The following is a 13,053-nucleotide window of genomic DNA, read 5'->3' as shown; positions in this document are numbered from 1 at the left end:
CATGTTAGCTGGTAGAAACTTTCTGCCTGACACTGTTGCTACTTTTACAATTCAGGGTTGAAGCACAGCCTGCCTGATCAACATTTGTTCACCCAAAGCACCAAGGGACAAGTAGGCACAGTCCTCTCGGCTTTCAGGACCCCTCCTCAACAATTCTCCAGTGGTTGAGGTACAGAGGTGAAAGGACACCTGTGCCTGACCCTCATATTGTCTCACCATTCTCAGGACTGGGTGTCCCAGTCTCATTCATTCTCTTTGTCTTCCCTGGGGCAGCTTAATATTTTAAAAACGTTCTCTTTCATGTGATAAATGTAAAGCCAAGGGTAAGAAGAGATTGCAAAACAATCCACAGGCAAGTGCAGTGGCACACCGCAATCTATTCTTGAGCTGTTAGAAGGCTTCCTAGAGGAAGTGGCATGTATACTAAACCTGAATACAAAAGAAAGAAATGACATGTAAAAGCTCCCTAGAGTTCAAAAGAACACAGGTAAAGGCGGAGAAGCAAGAGAAAGGCTTCTGTTAATACAAAATGGCTGTGACCGAACAGAGCTCAGTGATAAGAGATAAAGCTTAAATGGTAAGCTGTGTTCAGATCATGAAGAGCCTCAAAAACTGTGTTTGGCAGTTCTGACTTTATTCTAAAAGCAATGGGAAATCTACATCTTAAGAAACACCATGATACGTTTTGTGCTTTAGAAAGATTATTCTGGTAGAAGGAAATACATGTGTAGTGGACAAAGTCACCCTGCATTCAGGATTTTGTTGCCACGATGCTGGAAAAGCTTAGGGTTCGAGGGTGGGTCATGACAGCATGTTCCAATGGTAAAAGGATAGATTCTGAAGGAAGGTAGAAGATAAAGAGTAGAAGGGAGAGTGCTAGCAGCCAAAGAGTACATTTATCTCTGAGGCATTTGTTGTTTTAATAGATGGCTTGGTCATCTCTTTAATTATACATAAAATGAGCCCTAAATAAAAAGATACTTATATTTAAAATAACTTATATTGCACAAAACTCAATACATATTCAGTAGTGCTACAAAACACAATTATTACTAGAAATAATGTATAGTGTTTCATTTATTTGTCTCACATTATTCATCTTACATTTATCAGGAAACTAAGCAGAGGCCAATTCCACATTCATTTCTGGAGTTACTTTGGGCACTACATATGGCCAGATTTTCTGAGAATGAAATATTACACTTTATCAGGAACCCACCAACAAGCCTACAAGCCTCTTCCTTTTTCAAAGACTTTCACTTCTGGGGTCAGCTTTCATCACAGCTAACTATGCCTCCAGGAAAGACAAAACAACATGTGTATTGCGACACATTTTCTGTGTTCGCTTTGGTAGCACATATACTAAAATTGTGATGCATGTATGAAGAATTCCTAGAAAACAGAACATTTTACTGTATATCATCAGACTAATTTAAACAATATACAAGACTGCCATTTTAAGTGGGGAATCTGAATTAAATAAGGATAGAGCTAGCTATTTACATCCTATAGATGATACATTAAAATGTCTTAAAACCTATGAAATAGAAAAGTTGGATTTGAACAATTATTTATGAGTCTGTGATGGACTCTTTAACCTGCTTTTGGGATTTCAATTGTAAAAAGCATCAAACTCTTGTTTCATGACTGTTATGGGTTAAAAACTGATGGTCAACTTAATGTCAGCTGAATTAAATCAGCATGGTGCTGAGTGTAGATGTCCCACCTGAGGAAAGTTGCCAGCATAAAAAGAGACGTGAAGAGTGAGGCATTGTGGGTTTCTCGTAAGTGCTGCTGTTTGAGCCTTTGATTCTCCTGGAGCTCATCATGACTAGCTTCCCCAGTGTGGGTTTGATCATTGTCATCAGAGGAGCTTGGGACCATGTTGGTGAGAGTAACTGTGGTTCACTTTGGGGGAACTTTGATCCTGACATCAAGCATTGCTTCCTAGCTCTGGAGGGGAAGACATGTGCTGTTTAACCTTAAGGAGAAACTTGGCACACTGGCTTCCTGGCATGTACTTGACTGTCCTTGTCATCAGACAAGCCCCGGACCTCCATGTTGCTGAGGATGGCTATGATGCTTTTTAGGGCAGTCCTGGTCTTTGAGTGTGACTTCTCGGCTCCAGTGTAGAACCGTCACCCTACCAGCACAGCTCCTTCACCCCACTGGCACAGACTTTCTAGCTTCCACTACTGACCTTTGGGCCTTCTCAATGCAGATTTGTGAAAAAGACTGGTGTGAACCCTTCTTCTGGCCTCTAGACCTCCAGTTGGACTTGTGGGAGGTATTGTCATGGACTCTAGGTTTTCATCTGGACTCATAGAGGGCATTGCTGTGAGATCCAGGCTGTTGGCTGAATATTATGGGTCTTTAGTATTGTGGACAAATTTCCTTCAATTTCTGTGTTTAACTCTGGGTGGCCATCATAAAATAATGTTATAAATTCTGTGTCCTGATTATAATTGTTCTCCTCACTAACCCCAAAAAGGCTGTCTTATGGTGCCTGAAACATATTTACAGTTGACTTATGACAGAAAAATATACACAAAGAAGAAGGAAGAATAGTCTCCAGGAGTTAAGGACTTGTTCTCTCAGGTGAGCTGTGGTACACTTCTCATTACTGCACTTGGCAGCATTTGTGCTACGTCAGTCTTACAGTTTTGGATGGTCTTGTTTCTTATCTCTTTCTTTATACTATGATCTCACTCTATCAAGCATCCCAGAATGGTCTTGCTTATTATGAAAACATTCCTTAAATTCATATCATTCCTTAAAGACATACAATCATTTTAATGTTTCCATTCAGTTATTAATTATCTACACTATAAAAAGGACTACTTTTTCCAGCACAGGAAATTACTTAGTATCATTAAGTGTGTAGAGCTCTCATAAGTTTTTTTTTTTTTGGTACCATAAATCAAACTCAGGGCCTCGTACTTGCCAGGCAGGTGCTGCGCCACTGAGCTACATCCTTGGCCCTCATAAGATATTAAGTGATTTTATTTGTCTACCTCCTAACAATGACTGTAGACACTTCAGCTTTGTTTGTGAGCTATATATTCTTTTGCCCTCAATACTATTATCATATTGTGAATCTGTTAACCAAAGATAAAATAGGACAAATTTTAAAGAGTGGTTTAATTTTTAGCCCTTAGAATTCTAGTGCTCACGTTATGAAATGAAGAAAAATACCTGTTATACTGAGTAACACATACATGTCTTCTCAACTGGGAAAATACATATTTTTAAAAAGTCATAAGCATACTACTTCATTATTTTAGTTAAAATTGGGAATAGTAGAAAACATCTGAAAATGTCTTTTCAAAGCCTGCTTAGGAATGGAAATTGAATTACGTTTTGGAATCTCAAAGATCAGAATTGACAATAAGCAGAAAGGCAAGTAATGCTGACATGAGATATTCTTCCTTCTCTCCTGTGGCTTTTATGGCCCTTGAAATGAACTGGTGTCCATTATAACCATTGATTCATACTGAAGGAATGTTTGTGCCTTCTGTCTTTTCTTGTTCTGCAAAAACTCAAATGCTTTGGATCCCTATGATACTGATGGGACTTTCTCTCTTATATGTCTTTTCCTATGTCTAAAAAGATTGGAATTTTGACTAAAGGCCTTGCCACAGTCATGACACTTAAAGGGTTTTTCTCCAGTGTGGGTTCTTTGATGCTGAATCAGAATTGCACTTCGGCTGAAAGCCTTTGCACACTCATCACATGCATAAGGCTTCTCTCCACTATGAATTCTCTGATGTAAAATAAGGGCTGAGCTCTGACTAAAGACTTTGCCACATTGATCACATTTATGTTGCTTTTTTCGAGCAGGGTTTTCCTGTCTTCTTGAAAACCTGCCATCTTGTTCCCAGGTTCCTTGAGATGTGAAATTCTGGTAGGCATTCATATGAAGGGGGTTAGACACATCACTGTGCAGTTCTGTGTCTGAGGAGGTTTTCTGCCTTGAGGCAGATTTCACATTTATAGTTCTGGTGTCTTCATCTGAAATAATAAACAGAAAAGCAATGTCACCAGTTCTCTGTTCAGAAAGTCAGGAAAAAAAGATGACCCAAATATGTATCTGAATTATTAGCTAGCAAGTGTGGACAGCAACATCACAGTATGGAGGATGAAATGTTGAGAAGACCATGAGGTGAAGAGAGGGGCTTACATACTGAGGGCGCAGCCAACTATAAATATACAGAGCTCTACTGAGAAAGCTGACTGGTGGGCAAGGGGGAAAAGGTATGTCAGAGACAGGGAAAGTCTGAAAGACAAGAAAAGGGCCTAAAAGATGAGCAACTAATAGTGAAAGAAATCGCAACTGGACAGGGAGGAATCACATACGAGTAATGGACAAGTTGTAAAAAGCAAGAGTGTTCAAAAACAAAGCAGAGCTCACTAGTGATAAATGAATCAACTATGTAAATAAATGAGCAGAAGAAAGTCAACAGGCCAAAATATGGAAAATACAGCTAGAAAATATAATTCAGGCAAAAAAGGAAGAATTATAAATTAGAAAAATGGCACCTCAAAAAGTGAAGTGTAGCATGCTAGGATTATTTCCAAAAGATGAAAAATATTTCCAAAAGATGAGAAATATAAAATAAAAAGTGGCCTTTATTCTGAGAACACGGAGAGAGATGATCGGCACCCCCACCGCTGGCATCCTGTGATCTCTCCGGCAGACATGTGGCGTGGGGGCATATAAATAGCCTTGGTTTGGGGTGGAACCTAAGGCGGGCATTAGGGATGTACAGGTAGCCCATTGGTCTAGGTTTGGCGCCATATGTATATTTCCAGGGGCGGGAAGATGGCGTCACAGGTAACTTCCTAGGGGCGGGGGAGATAGGGGCTTCCTGCTTCAGGTTGTGGCTTTCCTGGCTACAGTGTCCTGTCTGGGCCAAAACCCTTTCATAGCACAGGGTATTGTATGTAAATTATAACACTAGCAGGGGCTGGGGATTTAGCTCAGCAGCATAAGCACCTGCCTTGCAAGCAGGCAGTTGTGAGTTCGATCCCCAGTACCGATAAAAAGGAAAAAGGCAAAAAAAAAAGAAAAAAAAATTATAACACTAGCTAAATGGCTAGGATTCCTGTATTGTTCTGTAACTGCATTTAAAGTCTATGAAAAAATGAGTATGGCTGCTTATAGACTGTGGTCACTTAAATCTAGCCAGTGTAGAGCACTTGTGACACAGGCTATCTAAGGCTCAGGAGACTTGTTAACTAACTGTATGTACGGAAGGGACTGCCTCTGTCACCCTCAGGTGGCATTTTAATAGAAGCTGCTAAAAGACACTGGTATAAGATTATCCTGCAATAAGCAACATTTTGGACACAATGAGGACCTGACATGGCTTTAGCTGACCATGACAGCTGGAGGGTGAGTCCTTCATGTATAGGCATTTCGTAAGTGGGAAGAAATGAAAGAAATGAGAGAGAGGACAGTAAGTGCTTCTGAGTCCTCCCATGAGGAGAAGAGCTGTCAGGGACTGAGTGAGACACTGACTAAGAGAACCATGAGCTATTTTTTAAAATCCTTAGAATTTAACTTAAAATGGGTCTAAATATTAATTAGTATAAAATGAATTAAAATTCTTGTAGTTGTTCATAAATATAGCAGGCTCATTTATTATTACTGGGTTAAGCAGAAGTCATTTTACAAATGACAATGATTTTAGTTTTGATAGCTCAGAGTCCCCAGTAACATCAATATTTAGTCACTAATATCAAAATGCTGACAATAGTTAGCATTTCCTAGAGCTGAGACCAACAGGGTCATCTGTAGAAGCCCTGGTAAGACAGGATGCAACTGCAGAAGTCATGTTGTAGCCTTACAAAATGGTTCTCACTCTCTCATGTGCCTTTGGTTCAGTCTACTTAGTACTGAAAAATCCTGGAATCTGCCTTTTTGTTTCAAAGTTCCATGCATTTTTTAAATGCAGAAAATGTTTCAGGGTGGAGGGTACCTTCACATGTAGGACATGACTTTTGCTAACAGAAGCCTATGCTTAGAGGTTGGTGGCCTTTAAAAGGTGGGGGGGGGGGGACTGAGATGGTTTCCCTCCCACTTCTTTTTAAAAATTTCTACGTTTTTATTAGTACATGTTTGCAGTTCATAATGATTACATTCATTATGGGGAATTGGTATAAGTATATCTACCCCCATCCTGCCTACTTCTAATGGTTAAGCAAGATCTGAAGATGCTAAGTGCTTAGTTCAGGCCTGTGGGAGCAGGCACTTGCCATGTAGGAGTGAGACTTTTCTAAACATCTCTCTTTTTTTTTTGTCTTTTTGAGACAGGGTCTTGTATGCAGTTCAGGCTGTCCTTGAGCTCACTTTGTAGCTCAGGCTGGTCTCGAACTCACAACGATCCTCCGGCCTCAGCCTCCCGAGTGCTGGGATTACAGGCATGAGCCACCACGCCTAGCTTTAACATCTCTTTAGATTTTTGTATTTTCTAATCATGCTTAGCTCATTGGCCAGCCCTGGTATACAGAAGCTTTGTGCGTGCATGGTGATGGTGGTTTCTAAATGAGGCTTCCCTCTTGATATCTGGTTCCCATTTCATTGAGGAAGATCATCTAGAAGGAGGATCTCTGCTCAAATGTTATCACTTCATAATAAGACCCTGTTCCCTACTCTATCTATCTGCTTTGTTTTTTCCCCATTCTTTTTTTTGTTTTGTTTTGTATTTAAGGACAGATTGCTATGCTGGCCATTCTGGAGCAGTTTTATAAAACCTGATGCAAAGCAACAGAAGCCACTTTAGGGCATGAAGGAGAAGAAAAACATTCAAAGAACCTGAGAGAGCAAAGTCATCTTAGGAGCAGTATGGGCAATTTTGCTCTTGGACCCCATAGTAACTGGATAAGCTATTCCATAGTAAACGATAAGCAGATGAGTGGTCTCTTGACCTTGTGCCTTGGAGTCCCACAGAAGGACCTCAGGCCACCTGAAAGGACAAAGGTAGGAATGAGGCTGAACTGGAGAGCTTGCAGACTGGGCTTCTGCTTCAGACAAAGGAGCTGTGTTCTCCTCTGGATAAAACAGATGGAGATGAGATAGAAGAGAGACTTAAGACCTCTTAAAGCAGCCAAGATGTGTGGGGTATACTGGGCCCTCTTCCCTTCCCACCAGAAGCTAAGTCCTGCATCTCACCATGCTGTCTTATGGAGTGCGGCTCCCACGATGCCCACTGAAGCTGCTTTTTCAAGGGCTTCAGCCAGCTACTCGGAAATTCCTGAGTGATTTCCCAAGGTGCCAGCTTCTCTGCCATCATGTCTTTTCTTCTTGCAAAAATGACCTGGGAACAGTGAGGTATAACTGAGGCTGAAGAAGGACATTAGGTAGGGACGTGAGAATAAAATAACAAAGAAAGCAGGTAGAAAATATCCTGGGCTCAAAAAAAAGGAGAAAAGCAGAATGGTGATCTGCTTTTCCTGGGACACCCAAGAGTGCATTCACTAGCCCATGCCTGTAGTTGTGCTGAGTGGGAAATCGATTTGATAGCTCCCCTCTGTGTGATGTGCTGCTGGGGTCATTTCCCACAGGTCCCCTTCTTACCTGCCCATCTGGTTGATCAGCTTCTCTCTCCAGCTCCTCCAGCAGAGTCACAGCTTCCTCCCCATTCTCTGGTTGGTGCTTCTTCACACAGGCCTGCAGCTCCTGGGGCAGGATGGCCAGGAACTGCTCCAACACCAGCATCTCCAGGATCTGCTCCTTGGTGTGCACCTCTGGCCTCAGCCAGTGATGACAAAGTTCCCGGAGCTGGCTCAGAGTCCCCTGGGGACCAGAGGAGTCTGAGTAACCAAACTGCCTAAACTGCAGGCGGCAGGTCTCTGGGGTATAGCAGCTACCCTGGTGGAGATGGGAGTCTGGATCACACATCTGCTCTTCTTCTTCCATCTTCACTATCAGAAACCTGTCAGGGTCCTCTGGACTTTGTGGAAGGCAAGTGGAAGACTCTCTCAATTTTGCAGACATTTTGACTGGCAATAGGTCAGGACAGTTCAGCCTTCCTCCTTAAGACTGAGGAGGTTTTCTTATGGACACTCCTTAAATAAGACTATAGAAATAAATGGAAATGCAATGAAGGACTAGTGCTTCCAACCAACTTAAAACATAAGGCTGGACAGGAACTGCCTACCTTAACCTTAACTTAAACCATGGTTTCAAAGAGTATTTCTTTGAGAGCCAAAGAACTAAGAATTGTTAACTCATAAACATGAATAATTCCCAATTTATTCTAAAATCCATGCCCAAGAGACTAAATATTATAGTAGGGGATCAGACAGGACTACAAAGGAACTCTCAGAGAATAAAAATAACAGAAACCAAAGAAAAGCTGGCTCTGGAGCAGGTTCAAAGAGTCAGTTTTATCTAGTCTTCTGCAAAGAGCTATGAGAAAAGGACTTTTGTGTAGATTTTTTTCAACTTTGGCTAATTATTAAAACGGTTATTTTGACACTGAAGAAACCATTAAGGCGATTAAATATTCCTTCATCTTACTGTATTCTTGTTCTTGTCACTTCTACTTCCATTTGTAAGACCTGTATTGTTTACTTAACCATTTCTTTTGGAATACTTTGCTTGCATACTATTATCATGACTACAAACAATGCTGAGAGGCATACCTTCATGAATATATTGATTATTTCCTTCAAACATACCCTAAGATCTCTGTTTAGTGGTGTCAGAGTGGGGAAATTCTGTCCTCTTGTCTATTATTTAAAAAATGGCAAAAAAGACTATCAGTTTACAATGGTATCTGCAAGTATCATTTGCTAACAAGAAGGGGGAGAAGACCATTTTCTTTGTACCATTTTAGTATGAGTATCAACAGTAACTAGTAACATTTAAAAAGTTGGACAGTGATCTGGGGCAAGTTGAGCAATGACTAACTTAAAAATCCTATGTGTGCCCTCAGCTTCCCTCTTTAGGGGGATGTTTGGTTTTTCTCCCCACTCCACCAAGTACTGTTCTAGGAACTAAAGATGCAGCAGTGACCTGAGTAAAGCCTGTGACTTTGTAAAGTTTATGTCACCAAATAAATCATGCAACTTTACACAGTGTTGTGGTACAATATGAAGCCTAACAGTGCACACAGAAATTTACCATGTGTCAACACTGTTGTAAGCACCTGAATAAATAAAGCTTATTTATATCCTCATAAAAGCCCTAGGAGGTCATTCCCCATGTTGCAGATGAGGAACCCGTCACAAAACAAGCTAAGGCAGGTTCTATGCTCAAGGGCAAAGGAGCAGCGCTCTCCAGAGTGCGGTACGGTCCTGCGAGGCGATTCCTGCCCGCTGGCTCCGGCCCAGGAACAAGGTCCTGCAGCAGCCGCTCCAGATGAGCCCGGGCAGGAACAGCCTGAGGGTGAGCGTCTGGATTTTGGAGCCATCAGGGGCCCTTTGAGGCCACACGAGGGGCTCTAAAGCTAAAGCAGCCTCGAGACCTGGAAGGCGGCCACCTCAGCCCTGGGGAAGGCTGTGCCGGCTCCGCAGAAACTCGACTAGACCCAGCAATCCACCAGCGGCACGCGGTGATCCACGGGGAGCGGGGCGCGGCCCCCTCAGAGCCGGGTCGGGGTTCCGGGAGACTCCTGCTCCGGGGGGCCGTCTCCAGCCGGCGGTCTAGCTGTCCCTTCCCCCAGGCCCTCGGGGACCCAGGGGACCCGGGGGACCCAGGGGGCACAGGGGGCCGCAGCCGGGCTAGCAGAGGGGAGGGGCTGCGCCGAGGACCCCCCCATCCCACTGGCGAGGCCTCAGCTCTCACCTTCAGGCAGGGAAGGAAGGACTGGCGTGCCGCCGTCGGGAGAAACCCCGGGAAGCGCCCAGCTCTGGGAAGCTTCCGGTCCTAGCGACCCCTGGGGGCGGGCCCGGATGCAGGACGGTTGCCATGGAGACAAGTTCCCGCAGCTTCCCATGCGGCGCTGAGGGGAGAGAAGAATGCTGAGGGCCTGAGGGGCGGAGGGGCGAGGAAGAGAGGGAGGCAGAGTTGGGGGAGGAGGAGGAGAGGAAAGGGAGAGATAAAAGGTAGCTCTTTTGGCCGTCAACCCAGTTGAGCCTTGTGCCACTTCAGACGCACCAGTATTGTTATTCCTCAAAGTACTTTTGCTTGGGTTAGTTTATTTACTCTTTCAGCACCTCAGTAAAGTAACAGCAAATAAATCAAAGGTCCTGGACTTGCTCAAGGTCACAAAGGTGGAGGCAGCAATGCTTTCTAAGGCTCACACAGTTTTCCTCTAATCATAACAGCAGGCCACTGAAAGTGGTTGTGCCCCTAGTAGTAACTTCTTTGTTGTCTTTTTAAGACAGGGTCTTACTATGCATTTCAGGCTGGCCTTGAGCTCGCTTTGTAGCCCAGGCTGGACTTGAACTTGCAAAAATGAGCCTCCTGCCTCAGCCTACTGAATGCTGGGATTACAGGCATGGACTACCACACCAAGCTAATATTGACTTCTTAAGGAGCAGGTCTGATGCCCCACAACTCTGACTAACGTCTAATACTCCCTACCACAGGACATAGTGTGGCTCATACCTTTTCAGTGAGAACCTGCTCCCCACCACACACACACATTTTTTCACAAGTACATAAGTTTCTATTTCCTCAAATAAGTTTAAGTGTAGTTGAAAATAAATTTTGGTGGGGCAGGTGTGCACACCTGTAACTCCAGCACTTGGGAGGCTGAAGCAAGAGAATGGCTGTGAGTTTAAGGCCATCCTAAACTACATGGCCAGAACAGAAAAAAATAGTTTGTGGCTAACCGTGGCACAGTGCAGTATACTGGGTTTCTCTTTCATTCACTTTCTCTTGGGACTCCTCAAAAATGTAGACCGAAGTAGGGGAATAAGAAAGATGACAGAGACACTAGAAAATAAGTTGGTAATTCATAAACAGCAGTAGCATTATTGTAAGCAATGATGCAAGGCAGAGACCAGCCAAGACCAATGGGCTTGTGTAAAGGTGACATAGTGTGGTATTTATTGTGGCTGGGTGCAGGCAGACAGAGGGCAAAATGGTCATCTCTAGGGTGCAAAGAGAAGCACCCTAGAAACCCTTTTCTATAAAGGGTTTAAATGAAGGTGAAGATACATTAGGCAGGAAGATCTTAGTAGACATCAATGGTCAGAGTTCTCTGGTTGTCTCATGCCTCAGTGTACAAAGTCCTTGAGGCGTCTGGTGTAAACATGTGGGTGTCTTCAGATGTCCCAGTGCTTGGATGATTCTGTGCTCCATCCTACTTTTTTTACCTCATCCTGTTTGTGGAGGGTACCAGTGCCACCTGAGAACAAGTACTCTGCTGGCAGATAGGTTGAGTATTGGGAGAGTTATGTCTTACCATTACAAAAACTGGCTATTGCCTTTGTGGAATTATCCTGCAACAGTCTGCTGGCATAAAGAATAAATGCTGCCTTCTTATCTCCTTGATGCAAAGAGTCTTCCTTTTGGTTCGCTTTGGCTTGGGAATTTTCCTGCAGCATTTCTGGTGTGTTAGCCTAGTACATGCTTTGCTGACCACTTAGATCACTGGTGTAGCCTTCGATGACTGCTGTTGGGGCACATTTGTCTCTGACAACAAGAAGACACCCTCTGCCTTTTTATGCCCTCTGACTTTTTCTCAGTCTCGTTAGCAGCCCAGGGGAGGAAGCCCCTGCACCACAGCAAGGACCTCATCAGACCAGGGAGGAGTTAGAATATGGCGCAGAGCAGGTCTTCTGATGAAGTGGGCCTTCCCAGGGCTTCGTCCCAGTTACCCTAGGTAACCTGGGGGGCAGAAGAGGAACTGATTGCTCCTCAACAACGTCTGCCACTTATTCAGATTCCAGTTTCTGTTCTAGACAGAGTAGTTAACTGCAGTTGTTATTCTAGTTAGATTTGCACATGGCTTTGAGGATGGGAATGTATTAACTTCTGTGTGCCTCTGCATGAGTATGTGGACTGAATAAGAGCAAACAACATTTAAAACATGAATGTATAAGTGTGAATATATGCAAAATACAAGATTATCTGAACTCAACTGAAAATTAGGACAAAAAGCACTCTAATCAGTCTTGAAGAGAAAATTTAAGCATTAGATGATAGTCTGCCCAGGATGTCTGCCAAGACCTGTTATCAGCAGGCCTGGTAACAAAAGTTTCTTCCCTTTTGTGTAAAACTCCTGCCTTTGTAACTGTGATGCCTTTGTAACTCTTTGGGGCCTTTGTAACTGGTAATCTTGTAATGTAACTGTAGACATAATGGGGCACTTTTTCCTTTGTTTTGTTAATGGATTATAATATAACTTGAAAAGTATAAACTCCATTAGCAAACTATGATATCACTGAACCTCCAATAGTAGGCATCTCTTTAAAAAAAAGCTTTATAGGAGAAATCAAATTATAAATTTTAACTGCTTGGTAAATATACTTTTGGTTTTCAGTTTGAGTTAATGTGCATAAAGCATTTCTTGAATTTACAAGGCTAACTTGCTCTTTACTCTGTTGTTTTAAAATAAAACACTGATTCAAAGTTACTCAGAGATCTATCGACAGATATTCAAGTTTGACTATCTGAGGGAAAAGTAAGGGAAATATTAAAATCCAAGTGATTGCAGTCAAATTTATTGTAGTTATAATGACAGTTATAGTAAATGGAGAATAAAGAAATATTAAGAAAGCTAAAAATGTAAGAGATATACTTTTGGTATGAGAGAATGCTGTGTGCTGAAAGTCTTGTTCTGCTAAAGAGATAAAAAGAAGAGGTAATAACAAGCCGAGAAAATTTACAAATATTGAGAAAAGCTTGTGAAAATAGTTTATTGAAAAAATTATATGTATGGCTACATGTTAATTTGATAGATCTTAGGTTGTTCCTTCTAAAAATTCTCATGAGGAAATGGTGGAATCAATATGAGATTACCAATCAAATAATAACCTTTAAAAATTTATGTGGGGCCGGGGATTTAGCTCATGGACATAAACGCCTGCCTTGCAAGCTCAAGATCATGAGTTCTATCCCTGGTACAAAAAAAGAATGTTAAAAACTTATGTGAC

The 13,053-nt window shown here is 42.5% G+C and overlaps 1 protein-coding gene across 1 annotated transcript; it reads right to left on the bottom strand.

The window, feature by feature from the left end:
• Positions 1–1,059: 1,059 nt before the first annotated feature.
• Positions 1,060–9,905, bottom strand: Znf396 (zinc finger protein 396). Its single transcript, XM_023566822.2, has 4 exons — positions 9,794–9,905; positions 7,580–8,081; positions 7,175–7,319; positions 1,060–4,011 (listed from the first exon to the last, which is right to left on the bottom strand). The coding sequence occupies exons 2-4, from the start codon at positions 7,997–7,999 to the stop codon at positions 3,557–3,559; spliced, it is 1,020 nt and encodes a 339-aa protein (XP_023422590.1). The 5' UTR covers positions 8,000–8,081; positions 9,794–9,905; the 3' UTR covers positions 1,060–3,556.
• Between the last annotated feature and the right edge of the window lie 3,148 nt (positions 9,906–13,053).

The sequence above is a fragment of the Cavia porcellus genome, unplaced genomic scaffold, assembly GCF_034190915.1.
Source record: "Cavia porcellus strain 051 isolate PalLab524CR breed Dunkin Hartley unplaced genomic scaffold, mCavPor4.1 scaffold_20, whole genome shotgun sequence".
NCBI lineage: Eukaryota > Metazoa > Chordata > Mammalia > Rodentia > Caviidae > Cavia > Cavia porcellus.
Note: the sequence above shows the minus strand (reverse complement) of the source record. Positions and strands in the feature narration are given on the sequence as shown.

Coding starts and splice junctions, on each gene's coding strand:
- Znf396 (XM_023566822.2), bottom strand. CDS start 7,999: ATGTCTGCAAAATTGAGAGAGTCTTCCACTTGCCTTCCACAAAGTCCA. Junction 7,320..7,579: donor CTGATCAACCAGATGGGCAG/GTAAGAAGGGGA, acceptor CACTGTTCCCAG/GTCATTTTTGCAAGAAGAAA. Junction 4,012..7,174: donor GCACTCCATAAGACAGCATG/GTGAGATGCAGG, acceptor TTATTATTTCAG/ATGAAGACACCAGAACTATA.